At 38.9% G+C, this 19,252-nt stretch overlaps 3 protein-coding genes across 4 annotated transcripts; 2 read left to right on the forward strand and 1 right to left on the reverse strand.

Moving 5' to 3' along the window:
• Window positions 1–618: 618 nt before the first annotated feature.
• ercc3 (excision repair cross-complementation group 3) lies at window positions 619–7,441 on the reverse strand. The gene is made up of 15 exons (XM_062416128.1): window positions 7,306–7,441; window positions 6,354–6,553; window positions 5,978–6,214; window positions 5,807–5,856; window positions 5,579–5,714; window positions 5,138–5,308; window positions 4,541–4,745; window positions 3,940–4,254; window positions 3,645–3,829; window positions 2,975–3,177; window positions 2,774–2,870; window positions 2,176–2,293; window positions 1,962–2,080; window positions 1,602–1,751; window positions 619–1,470 (listed from the first exon to the last, which is right to left on the reverse strand). Exons 1-15 carry the CDS (start codon window positions 7,331–7,333, stop codon window positions 1,333–1,335), a joined length of 2,352 nt encoding a protein of 783 aa, XP_062272112.1. The 5' UTR covers window positions 7,334–7,441; the 3' UTR covers window positions 619–1,332.
• A 438-nt stretch (window positions 7,442–7,879) lies between these two features.
• On the forward strand, window positions 7,880–11,014 carry gpalpp1 (GPALPP motifs containing 1). Its single transcript, XM_062416140.1, has 7 exons — window positions 7,880–8,050; window positions 8,194–8,308; window positions 8,718–8,816; window positions 8,947–9,211; window positions 10,067–10,231; window positions 10,352–10,453; window positions 10,619–11,014. Exons 1-7 carry the CDS (start codon window positions 7,966–7,968, stop codon window positions 10,835–10,837), a joined length of 1,050 nt encoding a protein of 349 aa, XP_062272124.1. The 5' UTR covers window positions 7,880–7,965; the 3' UTR covers window positions 10,838–11,014.
• A 1,726-nt stretch (window positions 11,015–12,740) lies between these two features.
• On the forward strand, window positions 12,741–19,153 carry gtf2f2a (general transcription factor IIF, polypeptide 2a). Of its 2 annotated transcripts, XM_062424118.1 has the most exons (9): window positions 12,741–12,860; window positions 13,797–13,870; window positions 14,163–14,187; window positions 14,871–15,009; window positions 16,199–16,252; window positions 17,476–17,557; window positions 17,843–17,942; window positions 18,166–18,309; window positions 18,488–19,153. In XM_062424118.1, exons 1-9 carry the CDS (start codon window positions 12,795–12,797, stop codon window positions 18,608–18,610), a joined length of 807 nt encoding a protein of 268 aa, XP_062280102.1. In that variant the 5' UTR covers window positions 12,741–12,794; the 3' UTR covers window positions 18,611–19,153. The 2 variants fall into 2 exon arrangements, with proteins under 2 accessions (XP_062280102.1, XP_062280111.1); XM_062424127.1 differs by lacking the exon at window positions 16,199–16,252.
• Window positions 19,154–19,252: the final 99 nt, after the last annotated feature.

Consider the following 19,252-nt stretch of genomic DNA (forward strand, 5'->3'; position numbering starts at 1 on the left):
GACGGGGGATGGGGGCTGCGCGAGTGCGCGTGCGTGTGTGCGTGAGTGGCCTGGAAGAGAGAGCTAAGGGCACGGTTAACTTTATGTTTTTGGTTGTTTTGCCGTGGTTACGGCCGACAGCAACCTGTACTGTTACAGCAATTAACAGGTGGTTTGCTGAATAACACTTCGTCATCCTTTCAACGTCCTGGCGGACGCTACAATATGTTAGTGCAAGGATGGTGGAAACAGGTTGATTACCCCTGAACAAATATTCAAAATATCAATTATAAAATTACAGAAATTACCACAAATGTGATAACACTTGAGTGGGCATTACATTGGCATACCTGGCGCAGGGATTAAAGGGCCCATCCTGATATCTTTACTACATATTAATGCGGCTGAATGCACAATACAGATGCTTTCATTTACATATTCACCTGTGTGTGGCAGGAATAACATTTATATGTTTGTATAGTTTACTAATTGATTTTAAGCGTTGTCATGCTTCAGTTTGCCCACTGTGAGTAACAGACAAACCAGAACAATCATTATTAAGACAAACATTCATTAATTACTGATGCAAATAGCTTTCCTGGTTACTGCATAGCTTGTGAAAAAAACACAAAAATATTTTATTCTTTAAAACTTAGTTTGTCAAACATTTTCTTACAGTTCAAACATATCACCATGTATGAACTTGACAAGATAAATCAGCAATATTTCTTTTACAAAGAAAAATAAATGTTAAAGAACATTTTACAGTAGAAATTTCACAAACATAACATTCTGAAATGAAAACTAGCATCAACGGGGCAATCTACAACAGATTTACACACCATAGGTGTTTAACTGGTTAAATGGAGCCAGATTCACTAAAGTTCATACATCCTTGGTTTGGAGTTTTAGTGAAGCACAGAGGACATAGATGAATCTACTCACTGACAAATGACCGAACGATGTTATAAAAGGTGTTACTTAATGGACTTATATCATCATACTCCATCAAATCTCAAAGAACTGTCACTGAATTTCAGTCAAAGTTAAAAACAACACACTATTTTGTTTCAGGGGGAACAATGATGGTCGACACTTTGTCTCGCTTGGTATGCGCTGCATTTCAGCTGAACATGTCTGAAACGGGACATCAGATATATCACATATCACATCTGAGCCCAGCTGGGAATCATTCACTGCAACACGTACATCACCATCAGCGATCAGGAGGAAGTTTCATATATCATCATTAGCTTCAGATAATATGTAGCTTCAGAAGATCTCCATTGACTGTTCTGTTCTCCAGACCAGCTGGACTATCTGACCCTCAGCCTCAGAATAACATTAGTGTTTCTACTTTCGGAAGCGCTTGAAGAGCGGATGGACGCTCTTCAAGCCAGCGGCGCCTTTGCTGCCTCGGCTCTGATATTCCATGTAGACGGTGTCGTCTGCACCTGACATGGAGCTCATGGTGCCTGTTCGCCTCGAGAACTGATCAGGAAGCAGGGAGACAGAAAAAAAAAAAATACTATTGTGATACACAATAAAGCAGAATTGTACATATGCATAAGCAAACATTAATGTGCGGCTTTTCTGAGTCAGAGTTTTAGAAAAGTGCTCACCTGTGGTCGTCCGCCCACCTCTCCTGCCACCACTTCCTCCTCAGCATCCAGGTCTGACGCAGCCAAGACCTTCTGAAGCAGCTGCTGTTGATCATCTCTAGTGGAGAACATTAAGTCCTCTTCCTCCATACCAGCCAGCTTGGTGATCACCTATAAAAAAAGAGTGGAACATTTAGACAATTGGGTGTTGGCAGAATCGCTTAAATTTCCATCTTGAATGTTGTCCCCATGTGAATCCCCACAAAGAAAGATGTAATCTATCATATGACCTGGATAAAATCTGTGGTGTATATTTCTGTAGCGGCACAATTAATGAGAACATTGTCTGGAGATGATATGATGTAACAGGGGTGAACATACCTTAAAGCTGTAGCCCTGATCCACCAGGAACCTCTGCCTCTTGGTGGAGTAAGCCATCTCCTGGGTGTCTTGAGACACCAGTGAGTAGAAGTACGCATTGTACTCCTCTGCTACCATTCCTAAACAGGGAGGCAAGTACAGTGAGATTGGCTGCCTTTGTTCAGGCACAACAGTCAAGTAATAAGCTAACAAACAGCTGTTCACACTGCCTAACCTTTCTTGGCTCGTAAGACTCTGCCAAGCCTCTGGGCCTCCTGCCTACGTGATCCACCATGAGAGGAGATCTGAATCAGAACGTTGGCTTCTGGCAGGTCAAATGAGGTGTCTCCGACCTGTTTAGTCGCAGGAATAAAGAGCAAATCCACATACGCATTGTGTTAGAGTGCTGCTTTTTAAGTTAGCGTATACAATTTCAAAAGAGATTCACAAGCTCTAGATTTTCTCTTACACAAAGAATTCCAGAGAAAATCTTTTATTCTTTCACATCGAGCAAAATATCGATGATTACTGAATTGCTTTATCTATAATAAGCAAGGACAGTGGTTAATGTTTGGAGCAATGTGTAATCGCCTACAGCATGAAAACAAATCAATGTCAGGTGCCATAACAGGATTACTACTTCTTTTAGTTAAAACCCAATTATTAGTCCCAATATAATTCAACAGTAGTACAGCGAGGAGGCAAAAGATGAATGTTTGGTCAACTGTCTGGAAACACTGGTGTGCCACCTACTGGCCTCAAGGGGGCACATGGTGGTTGAATGAATACAGTCACAGAACATTCACAGATTTATACTACATCGATCAGTTTACCTTGGAGATGAAAATTGTGTTGATCTTGGGGTTATGTTTGAAGTTCTGTAAAATCTGCATACGCTCCCCTTGTGACGTTGGACCATAGATATAAGGCCTTGAGAAGACGACGAGAGAAAGGTATTAACAAACATAAATAAATCGAATCTAAACAGGCCATTGACTGAAACGGTCAAAGTGCTCTATATGTGAATGACTTACTTGTTGAGGCGGATGGCATATTCCTTTAAGGCAAATACATTATCAGCGAAGACAATGATCTTGTCATTGCGCCGTTCATGGAAGCGAATGAGAAACTGGCAGGCGCGGAACTTATTGGGATTCATGGTATAAAGCAGGATGCGCTTCTTCGTCTTGATGGCCACATATTCTCTGTAAAACTCTGGAGACATCGGGCACCACACCTGAAGCACAGACAGAGGAAAATTGTTAAGGAGGTGAACACATTCTCACTTCTTAATGCAGCCTCCTGTCGTACTACAAAAGCAACAGTACACATAGTGTGTAATAATGGCGGAAGCAGTAACAGACCTTAGTGTACTTACTGTAATATATAAAATGTTAGCTCATTAATCCTCATTAAAATGCATGTTGAAACAGATCTAAGTAGTTGAATTTTGACTGCAGATATAGCCCACAGCTTTGCCAAAAAATATCACTGAGTCATATTATATTAATAGATTTGTGCGCTGATTTTAATGACGGAATCTCATTCACACATTTAATGTATACATTTCAATGCAGAAAACAACACACAATCAAAAGGTGACTCACTACATAAGACAGATTTTGAAACTCTGTGTCAGCCTTCTGTTCACATTTTTATCCTTTTATCTTATTTACTGTACACTTTACACACTACAATGCTCACCTCTGCACACTGGACTTTGGCAATGTAGCCATTGTTCTGCAACTCCATCCAGTTGGCCTCAAATAGCTTTGGCCCGATTAGGAAGTTGAGGTCCACAATCTTGTCATCTTCTCTCACCAGCGTAGCAGTGAGCCCCATTTTGCAGTGCGCCTGGACAATGGTCAGAACACGACGAAACATCCTGGCTGCAGAGAGCACACAGAATTATTATGTTAGCATGTCGATCAAACATTGTTGCACTGGCAAGGTAATTCTGTGAGTACTATGGTAAACTGATGTACTGTTAACCACTCACCAGGAATAGTGTGCACCTCATCCAGGATAATGAGTCCCCACTCCTGGCTACGCATCCACTCCATGACCCTCTCAGCCTCCCAGGAGCGCTTGGTTGTGTGGCCCAGCATAGAGTAAGTGCTGATGGCTATTGAGCAGCCAATGGGCTTGTCCTTGGCATCAGAGGTGAAGCGGCAGATTTGAGAGTCATCAATCGTGGACCACATCTTGAACTGAGCCTTCCACTGTTCCACTGACACAGAGGAGTTCCCAAGCACCAGGCAGCGTTTACGCACCGTGCAGGCTGCTGTCACACCAACCAGAGATTTGCCAGCTCCTGGTAAGCAAAGAAGATAAATAAATTAAACAAACAAGCTTTTTACACTTAAACATATGCTACAAAAACATAAATGACAGTTATTTATAGTTTGACTGTTTTAAAAATGTCTATTGACAATTATGGAAACATTAAAATAAAGCTTCAGGACAGTGTTTTTCATTCCAATTATTATGTAATTTGTCATTTCAAGACTGTATTTTTACTGTTATAAACAGCTTTGGTAGAATCTTTTCTGTTTCGTCACATGTTCCATCCTCCCACAACAGTAAAGCAGCTGTCTCACCGCAGGGTAGCACAATGACCCCAGAGCGAGCACGTCCATTCCCAAACATCTTGCGCAGACTCTTTTCCTGGTAAGGCCGCAGCACAGCAGTGGGCTTCAGGTCTATGTTGATGTCTGGGTTGACTGTGTCATTGCGAAAGTCGTACTCTGCAAGGAGGGGGTACTCCAGCTGAATGCAGCGCTTCTGCAGCTCTTCGATCATTTCCTACATCAAAGAAGAGAAGAACAGTTCTGTATCAACCTGTGGTACAGTTTGCAAGAACAGTCCCTTCTGACAAAGGCATCAACACACAAATACAATGTTAAAGCTGGAGTGCGGGACTTCTGTCTCCCCCTTGTGGCAGTAAGAGTAAAGGGTGACTCACATTCCCATAACAGATATGATGAATTTCATCCATTTGGTCTAATAACATTAAGAAAGTCTAGAAGAGCCGCATGATTAACGGCTAAAAGTTCAGCGTGGGAATATGGCACACGACATGAGAATTAAAAACTCTGTATTGAATGTAACAGATTAATATTTAAAAGTTCTGCACTGCAGGTCTAAAAGCAGGAACAATTTAAAAAAAAAAACAATGTATAAAATCTCAAGTGTACCTGGCGAATCTCAAAGGACACAGTCTGAGTCTCCTCTTCCTCCTCTTCTTCCTTATCCATCTGCTCATAGTAGCTGAAGATGTCCTCAGGGACCTGCTGGGTTGAAGTTTGTCCCTCAGTGGGCTCCTGTGAGGTGGAAGTTCCTCCCTTTTCCTGAACAGACTTGGAGATCTGCAGATGCAAAGAGATATTTGTCAGTGGTCATGAAACAGTTCGTTTTCTGTGTTAAGAGACAGGAAATGTATAGTTGTTTCCAAAACTTGACATGCCATTGATTTTTATTTCATTATCAGTATAATTCGATTCTGCTTCACAAGTCATGTGTTTAAAAATAGGTTTTGATGTAAAACATATTTTTATACTGAGATATTTGTGTTAAAACCATTACAAATTATTTTATGTGTTTTTGTGTGAGGGAAAAAAAGATGGTTGACGGCATACCGCTGACTTGCTGTGGATGACTTCAGTAATGAGCTCAGTGTCCACTCCGTCTGCAGTACGGAGACGACATTCACGGATCACATTGTCCTGCAGAAGCCGCTGAATCACATCAGGGAAGGCACTCTCAACAAAATACCTGAGGGTAGACACAGACAACACAGTTCAAAAGTGCTGCAGGAGGATTCATGATGCAAAGACAGAAGGAAGGGTTGTTGAAATGACTCTTACCTATTGTGCTTGAGCACTAGCTTGACTTTGCCATAGCTTACTGTGCAGAGCTGAGAGAAGGAAAAGGATTATACAACACATTTTTTCACACAAATACAATACATTTGTAAATTTTAGAATAAAGTTCCACCTCCGTTGTCCTCTCCATTAAATACTTTTTCTCATTCAGACCTTAATGAACTGTACGATTCCATCAGGTACAGATGTCTTGCTGAGTTTCTGCAGGTACTCCACAATGTCAGAGGTCTGCAGCCCCACACTGACAGCTGCATACAGGGAATACGCTGTCAGCTTGTACTCATGGATATGGTTAGGCCTGCACACGGGCTCTGCAATGGCCACCAAGAAGTCCTGGGCATACTTGTACACTGGTGAAAAGGCCTCTAGAAAGATGTGTCCATCTGGAGCCTGGAGGAGAAAAGAACTATAAAAATGAAAAAAAAAGATACAAGGATCCCTCCCTTAAAATTGTGTGTAAAACCAGGAGGAAGACTGAAAGGTGTAAACAGTCTCAAGTCAGGAAATCAAACATCTAAACACATCTTACCACCCAGAGGGGACGTGAGGTGTTATCATTTTTCAGAAGCATCTGAACACGGTAGTCTTTGGCTCCATACTCGTCCAGTTTTGTACTGGACTCTTCCACTTGTTTCCCCGCAGCAGCAGGTATGGCCTCCTGAGACTCACTGCCCACCACCTCTTCTTCATCGTACTCCTCCTCAAAGAAACGCTTTTTGGACTTTTTCTCTGTAGACCAACAATACGAGTTTATGAGTGAAACAAATAAATGGCACAAATGTACCTAAATATATAATATCAGATTCTCCTGCGAACTTTATCATACATTATGACAATAATGCATAGGTATAAATGTCAGTTACTATAGCAAATCAATTTTGGAGGTTTTCTACATTCTAACATTTCAATGACGGCACATGACACTGTATGTTTGTGTGTACAGTTGAAAGCACTAAATACACAATACAATCTATTTATGACCAATTCCTGTATTTGGAAATTTTATTTTTCCATTTTAGATTTCAAACTTTTCATAGCATAAATGGATTTTAAGTAACCAGTCTTTTCATCTAAATTTGATCAGGGCTACACATACTATCTTCAACTGTCTCAAAACAGGCTAACAGATAATGTCAGGTAATGTCAAAAATAAATATTGAAGTCAAAGCAGGCTGTTGTAGCCTGAAATAAGCAGTGTTGAGACTATCTAGCTACAGTTTCAGTAGAAGAAAAAGACCACTTCTTGTTATCCCCCATGAACTGCCCTTTATATCTAAGCTAAGTTAAACCTGCAAATGTTAAGCTTTAGCAAAGTATGTACTCAGCGATGATGTTCAACCCAGTCCGAGTGCAAAATGACAGAGTGATAAATAAACTCCACACAGCAAGAAAATGTGAGTGAAATCGTTTCCTCTCTCGGGATCTCCATCTGTCTGTTAGCTGATAGCTAGCTAGCTTAAAACGTAGCTTTAGAAACTCACCCCGATCTCCTTTATCCTTTTTACCCATTTTTACAAGCTTTCAAATAGGTAATATATTTTTAAACACATATAAAACACGTCTTCATAATTCGCCAGGTGCTCTAATGAGCCTCTACAAAGACGGAGTGCGTAGTGCCATGGGGCGGATGTAACGTCAAAACGAGGAGGTTACATTTCCTGTGTTTGGCCTTCAAAGTAAAATCTTAATCGGAACTTGTCTTATTTTGTCAATCTTTTATTTGTGGCCAATAAATGTTTATTTTACTGTACTTTTTTTGTTTGTTCTTCTGTCTATATTTTATTTTATGGGTTTAAGATTAAATGGTTTTTCATTACTGAACATTTTTAGTTTTAGTGTGGCTATTTTTTTAGCCAGCTTGACGTCTTATTTTGTCGCACCCGCATTCCATGAAGACCCGCCCTACTCCGCTTCTAATTGGCTTGTATTCGTGAGCTTCGTGAGTTATAGCCATTCACAGGACGGGTTGTCACAGAATGCGGGTGGGAAAGAAAACACGGAAGCTTGACATAAGATGCTGAAGCTTTACTGTTTACTTCCCGTGTTAAAGGTCAATCTCGTTGTTTGAGGATCCTGTGGTTTACAAAGAAGCTCCCTTACTTTTAACTAATTACAGAGTTAATAAGTAATCAGGGACAAATATGTCGTCTCATAACCTAATCGGACCTGCCTTGCCCCCGATGTTCAGAGAGGAGAGTGATGAAGACTCTGAAAATGAAAGCGGATGTAAGTCGTGTATACAACTAATTATATCTAGTCAGATGCTGTTTTAACCACAGTTATGTCACATTACGTGTAGTTTAAATCGCTAATATTCGTGTGAGGTTGTCTGTGATGGTTCCTGGTTTTCTTTTGTCCCCCTGTGTTAGTCGCTGGCCCCGCTCTGCCCCCCGGTTATAAACGGGGAGAACCGTCGAGCTCATCGGATGAAAGTGAGCAGGAGGTGTCGGTCAAAAGACCCAAGACAAGTCACACACCTGCAGAGTAGGTTCATTAGTCTGGCATGTAAAGTCCCCTTCCACTCAAAAATGTGTGTTTCTTCTTGTTTTTACAGTGGGATGTTTGACCTTTAATATGCAGTATGGTGTATGAGTGTGTATATTTTTTACGTGTCTGTTGAAAGTGGAAAGTTTCTCTTTGCTCACTGAAAATCAAATGTTAAGGTGCAAGCCCATGAGTGTGATTTTTAAATAAAGGTAAAAAGATAAAGGAGAAGGAGGAAACACTATTTTAAGGAGTATATCATGGTAATGAAATCATATCAGACACACATGACTGTTCCAAGCAGAGGATTTGTGTATGTCTTTACACGTTTCTGGTGGGTCTCTTTATAAAAAAAAAGAAAGAAATTAAATGTAACAACAAAAAACAGTAACATTTGTCATTTGAACAGGGCAGAGACGACAAAGGTACCAGAAGAAGAAGAAGATGATGGTTTCTTTGGACCAGCTCTTCCACCAGGATTTAAGAAAAAACAGAGTTCACCAGAAAGGTGACCAAATGAATACCATAGAGTACTACAGGGGATATTATTAAGTGAAAATGATTAATTGTGGATGACAGGTTGACTAAATGGTTAATTGGTGAAGCTGTAACTGTAACTGTTCATTGTGTTCTCTCAGGCCACCTCTGCTGGGACCAGCTTTGCCTCCTGGGTTTCGCAGAGCAGCATACGTTAACGATGATGATGATGAAAATAATGATGAAGATGGAGAGGGTTTCCCGGGCCCTGCACTACCCCCAGGCTATCAGGCTGAACCCTCCAGCAGCGAGGGAGAGGAAGAGGATGAAATCGGACCCATGCCGGCCAAAGGGCCCGTTCAAGACTCTGTGGCTCTGGACTTTGAGCGCAGGGCAAGAATGATGAAAGAGAAACTGACTAAAGATGTAAGTTCAATTTTTTCTTTTCTTTTTTTTTTCTTTTTGCTGCTTTATTCTCTTACAAGTGGAATTTCTTGATAGGAAAGATTTGATGGTGAGCATATAACCTAGATGTAATAATATCAATCTACAAATAGCAAAGAAAAGACACTACATAAAAAAAAAAAGAATTTAAATATGTAAAGCAGCTTCTAAGTCCAAAGTAAAAGAGGAGGTGCCTATTTACATGTATACACTGTATAGAAGAGGAGTGCAATCAAATTACAATTTGATTGCATGTAATACTGTGAAGTTAGGATTTGTTGCATTCTTTGTACAGTGTGAAATGCCTAAAATATCAATTTTCAGTTGTTTGTATTGTGTAACTATAAAAGTATATTTCTTTTGTGTGAAACTGTTGAATTATGCATTACTCCATTTTAGTCATCTTTCTGCATGATATTGTATGAACTAGAACAAATTTACAAGATTGTAACAAAAAATAGTTACAAATTGTGAAAAGAAATAGGACATAGCTTAATTGAACAAAAACTGAGATGAGAACATATTGACTCACCATATTTATTTAATGGCTAGTCTCATACGGAAGCATGCGATACAATACAGTGTAGTGTAGTTCAACATTGTGCTTTAGTTTGCAGAGCTCCCATATTCATATTTGTAGCTGTAGCATCTTGAGCTCCAGTATCCTCCATCAGAGGCAGAAGCAGAGCCTTGCAGTGTGCTTACTTCACTTTGTGTTTTTAATGTATGAACTTCACTAGTATGACATTAAGATGCCCTGTTTATTTTTCATACCCTTTTAAAGTATTTCTCCTCTGCCGTCTGCATTTGTGCCTGTGTGTATTTGTATGTGAACAGGACACTCCTGAGGTGCTGGCCAGAGAAACATGGATGACAGAGCTCCCACCAGAACTGCAGCACATTGGCTTGGGGGCACGAACTTTCAAGAAGAAGTCGGGCCCAGAGAAAGGAGACCGCTCTATTTGGACTGATACGCCTGCAGACACGGAGCGCAAGGCCAGGGTAAAAAATTGCTTGTTAATAAATAAACAACAGTTGTTATACTTAGTACTAGTAATCTTTTATCTTGTATAATATACATTTTACCTACTTGTTTTCCACGGATTTATTTTTGATCAATAGGAGCGCCTTGAGGGAAAGAAAAAGGTTGAGGTGGAGAAATGCAGTAACCCTCATGTCGCCAGGAAGGACATGGAAATGGCAGAGAAAGTGACTAAGTATAATGCAAGTAGTATCACCATCCATATTCTTTTTTCCTTAATATACATCAGATGTAATGTACATCTACTCATAAATTAGGATCCTAAGTGGTCTGAGACTTTTGGAACGTAATGTATGTTGACATTAATCTTGGGACAACATTTTTTTCTACCCACTCCCTGTTATTAGGAGTCTAAACGTGCTGAGTCTCTGATGAGTTTGCACACAAAGACCATGAAGGAAAAGGCAAAGGAGTCGGCTGACAAGCCAGTGGAGAGGAGACCATTCGATCGGGATGCAGACCTACAGGTCAACCGCTTTGATGATGCGCAGAAGCAGCGGCTGCTGAAGAAATCTCAGGAACTGAACACACGCTTCTCCCACAGCAAGGAAAAAATGTTTCTTTAAGAAGTTGTCAAAATGTACACTTTTAAAGGTGCTGACCTCTAGTTACTATATGCCTTTCTGGTTACTATCTGACATTTTTACACAGGGTTTGTAAAATATGAACCACGTTTCTATCAATGCTTATGTGTGTAACAAAAGGAGAATTACATTTTATGTTGGTGTATGAGGTAAACTGAAATGGACTAAACATTAAGACATTTACATGGCCGACAGGTCCTTTTATGGGAATGTATTCTGTCATTCAGTGTAATGCTTACAGTAAATGTTTAAGCAGGTTCAAGCTGTTATAAAGCAACAGCCAGTGGATTTTGTAATTTTTACTTTGTACACTGTATTAGGGCTGCTAGGAGAAAATATTACAATTAATAAAGTACATTTTCTATGTTGATATACATCAGGATATCTTTTGAGATCTGGAAAATCACCTGTTAATTTTATTTTTGGAAGTCACCTGCTATGGTCAATATAGAAGTTATCCTTGGAATGCCCAGACTTAGTAATTGCTTGGTATTAAGTAGCTTCACAATTCATGATATAAAACAATCCCACATTATAATAGCAATGACATAATAAACTATTTTGGCCAACATAATTGCAATTGTGTGTAAACACTAATGATTCCTGTGTGAATAGCATCAAATAAACTCCATTTAGCATTAATGCTCAAATTACAATGCTCATTCACTTAGCCAAATTACTGGATCTGATATTGATAATGTACATAGTGAGTAACTCTTGAAACCATGCTTTTCAAACTGATTTATGTTATCAGGACATGCGTGCGTTAAATGCCTCTTTCCTTGCTAGTGATGTAGCCCTTTGTAAATTGAAATACCAGTGAGTGATTTTTACTTAGTTTCAATGAAAACATTTTGTACAAAATGCTGTGAAATGCTCTGTTATGCTGTGTGTTCCTTTGCATTCTCTCATTTTGTCTTTTTACATTAATAAATTGTGTTTTTTAACATATATGTCTTATTTATTACCCATGCGTTGTATTTTATGGGTAATGTTGGGGAGTAACTAGTTACATGTGACATAGTTACACAATGTAATTACAAAAAAAACAACTAATCCATCACAGTTACTGAGAAAAAATTTAATTAAATTACAGTTACTTATTAAAATGTTGATGATTACAAAGGGGGTTACATCTAAATATTTTCTGTAAGTAGCTTGTAATGTTGCTATATGTTGAATAATATTCATTTTGTTGCTTTGCATGTTCTTGATGTGCATAAGGCCATGGCATTTAGTAAAGCCATTTGATGCTATTCCCTTATTTAAGTTTGCAGTCTGCCAATTAAATCAATCCACATTGGCGCTCAAAGTTAAACAACCTGTGTGAGAACATGTTACTTAATACATATATTGCTGTTTTTAATTCTTTGAGAACAATATATTTTTTAATATTTTGTAAATAAATCATGACGTGGGCTTGAATGGTGTCACAGTATATATTATGCCGATGCCAGACGTTTTTCATAAATTATCTTTATTTTATATTACAACATGAATTAATGAATACATTTTAAAATGAGAGCTGAATCTTGCTTTTAAGAAATGATCCCCCTTATACATCATGTCAGCATCCATTAAAAAACACCTGAACTTAGATTTTGGTGGGCTCAGAGGGTACACTTACCCCAGCAGCTGTAAACATTCCTTAGACATTTAGAGAAGTAATACAAAAGTAATCATATGTTATAAGCTTTATTACTTTGATTAAGTGATTGAAATAGTTGGATTACATGTTAAATAAGGTAACTAGTATTCTGTAACCCATTACATTTCCACAGTAACCTTCTTAACCCTATGCATAGGTGAATATGAGGGGTATACATAATATGCGAAAACTGTAACTTGGACCTTCAGAGTTGCCGTACGTTCATAAAGTATTTTACGCATGCGTTTGGCGGTTAGCTCAATAAGCTAAAAGCATTGTTTTAAAACCAACATGTCAGAGAAAACAGAGGTGGATTTAACTGGTGCCAAGCTAAACACAGGCGTGTGGCTTGTAAAGGTACGTATATAAACTCTCTAACAAAGCTAGTTCATTTGATTGGTTTAGTTCAAACGCGGCCAACATTAACAGAAATGTAGCTTAGCATCTCTCGCTATTTCGGGTGAATAAAACTGGACGCTGTAGCTAACTGTGGCTACATCCAACACATCCAACAAATACTTACTTAAAGGACAGATTTACAGTTTTCCAAGTTTGTCGTACAACAACAGTCAGATGCCCACATGAATACTGACACTTTGTTGTAATCTTTCCCCCTGTTGATACTGGCCATTAACGTAAACACTTAGACGACCCTTTGATAATGTACAACTCTACCACAGTCCTCCCTCTGTGCTAAAATGTATTCAGCCGTCAAAATTAGTCAAATCAAGCAGATGTCTTTCAACGTTATAGTCTTTTTTCTTTTAAAAAAAAAACCTATGTTTGTTACTATTGTTTCACCACAGCTCAACGGGGAAACTCAAATAGGGAATTTTACAATAAAAAGGCTGTAAATGAGGCAGATATCCACTTGATATGACTAACTCAGACTAGTGAAGGCTTATATAAATAAACATTTCAATGCATGTTTGCACAAAATTTGAGGGTGATCTTTTAATGATGATATGGTGATCATATAGTGATGGTGATATGGTCACCTGACTTGTTTTAACAGAGTTGAAAAATCCTAAATCTATTGTAGAGATTTTATATTTAGTATGTGACAAATGACCTCACACAAAAGCTCATATAATACTACAATGACCTTTGTTAAATGAATGTACATGTTTCACTTTTTAGTGTTTGTTGTATGTATCTTAACCTGTGTGGGCTTTCTGTTTTATCTGGCTGCTAGAGTAACTTCCTCACGGGGGCCATACAGTTATAAGTATTAAAACAGCCCGTTCCATGCCTTTCTTAAAAATAAAATAAACTCCTCGTTTCTTCATACAGGTGCCCAAATACCTGTCTCAGCAATGGGCAAAAGCGACTGGCAGAGGCGAGGTTGGGAAACTCAGAATCTGCAAGTATGTGAAACAACGAAGCATCAGTAAAGTAGCAGATGTTTAGGTTTTTACTGTATGTGTGTGTCAGTATGTGGCAAAAGTTATTCATGTTAACTTGTGTAATTAATTAATTAGTAAATTAAAAGTGGAAGTGGAAAGAAAGGTAAGAAAATGAAAATGTAGTTTGTGCTGATGATGGGTAAAATTAATGTGAAAAACTAGATAGTTATTGTTACTGATGCATTTCAAATGGTTGAATCCTCCTTTTGCCAATCAATTGATTCTGATTTTGTTCATCATTTTTATCTTTAAGGAAAGGAAACCAAGGAAAGACAGAGGTAAGATATGTTTGCACGTCACTCCATTTATGGTCAAATACAGGGACGGACTGCTTTACCCTGAGTCAAAATATCAGCTGATTATCATGAATTTGGTAAACAGGTTAGACTGCACTTTTCTTATTATATGTAATAGAAACCCATGAGTTATGATAGCAATCCTTATGTAGTACACAAATGATATGTTGGTAGTTATCCACATTATTTAATTTGGAGTGTAAACAAACTAATTTTGACCAAACACCATGACTAGAAAAATAGTGGCTAACACAATCTTTTATTTCAATACATGCTGTATGCATGTATCGATTTTAGCTGCACTAAAATCGTGCATAATTATATGGAAAATTGTGCTCATTCTAAACCTTTTTGCAGACCTTTAGTGGGTCTTGAAGATCATCACTTTTTAGAAAATGATTTGATAAATGTAGTTTATTGAAATCTTGTCTTTTTGTTTGTGGCATTTATGATGTTATACAATTACATATTTTTTTATTATGCAGTCTATATAGTCAATCAAAGCCGGTAGAGTGTGATTCTTTATAATGCATTTTATTGATAATTGCAATCCATAATTCAGTTGTCACTGATATACTGCAGTACTGGACACAGGATAATGACAGTGAGATCAAAAATAAGAAAAGGAGATGAATAGATTACATTTTGGGCACTTCTCTTCACAGGTGTCTTTCACTTTGAATGAAGAGCTGACTGTGATTGAGGGTATAGAGGACAAGACCGTTTCTGCACCTCGTGACCACCCATTCACCATGCAGACAGTGGGAGGTCAGACGTTAGCGGTCTTCACCGAGACGTCATCAGGTAAGCTTCTGTTGTCAAGCTTTGAGCCCAGCTGGAGGCTGCGCTGCTTCCTCATCTGCTACTTGATGAGGCACTGGTTATAATCCAAAAAATGATTGATTAGTTTTCTGTGATGTGAAATAATCTGTTGCACCACAGCCCGCAGGTAAGTTCTGTGTAATCAGGTGGTGGAGGCGCCCATCTTGCTACTCTATGTGCATCTTGCTTTCTTCATGCACAGTCTTTTACTCGCTTGTCTGCCCTGCTCGTCTCTGTTGTTGTGAACTCTCAACAGCTTTTCCCAAGAGTGTGAGGTTGTCCAAAGTGGTAACGAAGTCTTTATATGAATTATACAAAGTGAACACTCGACGGAAAACAGAAAAGAGCTGGTCTGTTGGAAATTTGTCTTCATCCAGTCTGATCTGTGCTTCTGTCTCTACATATGACGGGGGTTTTTTTGTTTCAGTGTTTGATTATCAATTATTTTGTTTGTGGTTTGACCTTTTCAGTCCACCACCAATCACATCAGCTGATTGCGGATATGATCTGGCACAATGGCCTAATTTTGAATTAATTTAACATTAAACCAATATCAACGCAAATCACTGCTGCATTTGGAGTTGATATAATTTGTGCATGGGTTTCTTTGGTTTGGTTTGAGCTTCACCAGCTGTGTTTGCCCTCTGATTGTAATATAGGTGTTTGGTTGCTACGGGTGCAGGTGAGCTTGTGCTACTGACATATTTTTATTTAGGGCTGCACAGTTTAAATGTTTTAGTTTTTTAAAATTGATATTTAACAAGCACAACTAGACATGAAATTCAACGGAAATCTGGCCAAAAAGGCAGCTGCTGAAAAATCACTGCTGCATTTCCCAAATAGCAATGCAACACATTTCTTGAGGAAAAAAGTGTTTTATTAAAATAATGAGTTCAGTATTTGTGCAGCCCAGTCATGAATATATATTTTGTAGTGGGACAGGGTATTTGTGCTCGCTTGTTGTGAGGGCATGCTTGCTTTGCTCGTGCGCACGCTTGTGTGCTCAACAGCGATGTCTTAGATCAAATATATCGAGGAGCTCTGTGTGATTAATTTTTTTCGTGTGCGACTAAACCCTGGGTGTGGTTCCTATTGTTCGTCGCTCCCCTCCTCCCACCGTCTTCCCATCCCTATATTTTTATTTTCACCATCCCTCCCTCCCTCCTTGTAGGCCAGTCAGAAGAAAGATCTGATGGCAGCAGCTCAGGTTCGGGGGCAGGTCCAGGTGAGTTCACCGTTTCGCCAGCGAGAGATTAAGTTACATCTCTGGGAATCAGACACTATGAGCGCTTGTTACTTTCACCAATAAATATTGTTTTTTTTGTATCATAATAGTAACCCATATACATGCTTTGGAAGATGCATGTATTGACACCAAAAAACTAGACACACAGTCCTCATGTAGGGCAGCTTTGCCCTGAAGCAGCATTACGGCCTCTTGGTTTTTTTTTTTTTTTTTAGGATTACTGCACAGTTCCATGTCGAGTTTTAATATGTAGGTTGCGCCATCTTGACCTGAGGGTTTGAGTGAATGAAAGTCAGGACTGTGGTCAGATGGCGTCCAGAGTGGTGATGGATTTAATGCCAGTCCAGTTGTGACGTGGTGTTGGCAAAGAAAATGGGAGATGTGACTCCTCTAAAGGTTTGATTGACTGTGTGGACATGAGCAGCCTCATTTAAAGACACTGTGATGTGATCTAGTGGTGCTGTCAGTGATGATAGTGTACTGACGATCTTTTTGTTCCCCCTGAGATATCTAAACCTTCCATGTGTAGAACGTTGAATTTTATGTGATTTTATATCTTCTTTTTTTTTTTTCTAATGGCACAAGTGGTAGTTTGTAGGCAAATGAGGTAATCCAGATACAGTCTGGGTGTTTGTAACATTCGCTCAGTCACTCATATACTATACATAACACTGAATAGTTTATTCTATAGTGGTGGTAAATTGAACTTTCTTTCAATTATGGCTCATCATCACTTTTCTTTTGACTGGTGTAGCCAGTAAAGCTTTTAAGAAATGTCTTTGGACCTTAACTACAGTGTGGACAGCTGTTTCTGGAAGGCTGATTCAGAAACTGACTTCTTAGTAGCTGATTTGGGAGACGTTTTGTGAGTAGGTGTGAAGAATTGTGGAGTAAACTGAAATAGATGGCCTTTACTTTGCCTAAACCGTAACATTTGACTTTGTATGTGTTGTCATGTCAGATTTAAACAGAGTCCAGTATCATGATTGAGTATAGAAACTTGTTTTTTGGTTTCCAGCCATATCTATCACGTAGATCTACATTTCCAAGTTTGTTCTTTCATATATTCTTTCTCTCTTAGATGTATACAACCTTTTCCATTCTTTACTTAAGTCACTTAAAGTAAGCATGCACTGAAAATGTAATGGGAACACACGGATTACACCATTTTTACTGAAATTGTGATTGACAATCTCTTTCAGATAAAATAGCCTTGGAGGGAGTGGTAGTGCAGAGAGCGGAGTGCAGACCTGCTGCTAGTGAAAGCTACATGAGGCTGAAGAGGTGAGTAGTTTTGAAGTGTTCACACAGGTTTACAGAAGAATAAGAAGATATAAAAATATACTGTAGGTAATGGTAAGTGACCAGAAAAGTAAAAACTCTTGTAGAAGTATACAATGCCTGTTTAATTTGATACTAAAATCATAAGTTACTTCAAGCAACATGGCAGTAATCGTAGGTTTTGTCTGTAGTGTTGCATTATATTGTACGTTTGTATGCTCAGTATATGCTGCATGTATTTTATGTATTGTATGTTTTGTAAAAGTGATTCTTATCATCTAACAAAAGGTTACAAATTGAAGAGTCCACCAAGCCAATTAGGCTGTCGCAGCAGTTGGATAAAGCTGTCACCAGTAACTACAAACCTGTGGCTAACCATGAAAACAATGTAAGAAATAAATCCCACATCTGTCTTTTTTCGTTCATCCATTCTGTTATTTTTCATGGCTTAAAGAAAATGTGCCATGCAATCAGTCACTAAAGTTAGTTTCCAGACTGTCTACCCAGATTTGTATCCAATGTGGAAATGAATGAGCCATAATATGCCAAGCCAGTGGCATGGCTCTGTACAGTTACGTGATAGCTGATCTGTCTGTTTACTTTCTTTGCAGCTTGAGTATGAGAGGAGAAAGAAGGAGGAGGGCAAGAGAGCAAGAGCTGACAAACAGCAGGTGTTGGACATGTTGTTTTCTGCTTTTGAGAAGCACCAGTTCTACAACATCAAAGACCTAGTGGATATCACCAAACAGCCTGTGGTAAGGCAAGAGGGCAACATGGGGGGCTTCGATTTAGGTCTATAAGTAAACTTAACTCAAAGTTGGTCCAAGTATCTTAAGTTATTTTCCTTCTTATAAAGCTGTTTATTGTGAGAAATGTTTGCATTCAGAACGAGAGCAGTGTGTTTAACTTTTCTTTATAACCATCTTCTCACAGATTTACCTGAAGGAAATCTTGCGTGACATCGGCATCTACAATGTGAAGGGAACACACAAGAACACATGGGAGCTCAAGCCAGAGTACCGACATTACCAAGGCGACGAAAAGACTGACGAATAGAGCGAAGCACCAACACTTTGCTTGATGGGGCTCCCTCGCTGAGCAGGCCTCAGTTAGACCGTGGAGCTCAAAGCTGACTTCCTCACCTCAGGTCTCAAAACACACTGGATTATGAGGTCAAGGGTTGAGTCTTATAGGAAGAAGTTGGATCTTCTCGTTACCTTGTAGGAGATAACGAGAAGAATAATAATTTTAGGAAGCCAAGTATGCATTTATGAACCATCGGTTCTTGATTTTAATGTTTTGAGACAAGTATATCCAAAGTCAAAAGGTTAAGCCTACAGGAGGATGTCTCACAGGTGACAGCTCCCACCACTCATTTTTATGTAACAAAGCGGTTCTTCTAGTAGATGTTGACTTTTTTTTTGTACTTTTGGAAAAAAAAGAAATTCAGCCTGTGCTTATGTTCACAGAAAACCGCTACCATTGTTTTAGGTGTCCTTAGTTACTTTAGCTCATCTTCACTGTATTTTTAAAGTGTTTCACATTGGAATAACTCATGTTTTACACTTTTTAAAATGCAAATAAAATACAATTTATAAAACCGAAGTTGAATTCAAGCAGCATTTTGGTATACCAGTTACATTGACTTCATCTCCTTCTCAGCCATGGTGTATAAATACATTCATTTAAAAACAGGCC

The sequence above is a fragment of the Scomber scombrus genome, chromosome 1, assembly GCF_963691925.1.
Source record: "Scomber scombrus chromosome 1, fScoSco1.1, whole genome shotgun sequence".
Classification (NCBI taxonomy): Eukaryota; Metazoa; Chordata; class Actinopteri; order Scombriformes; family Scombridae; genus Scomber; species Scomber scombrus.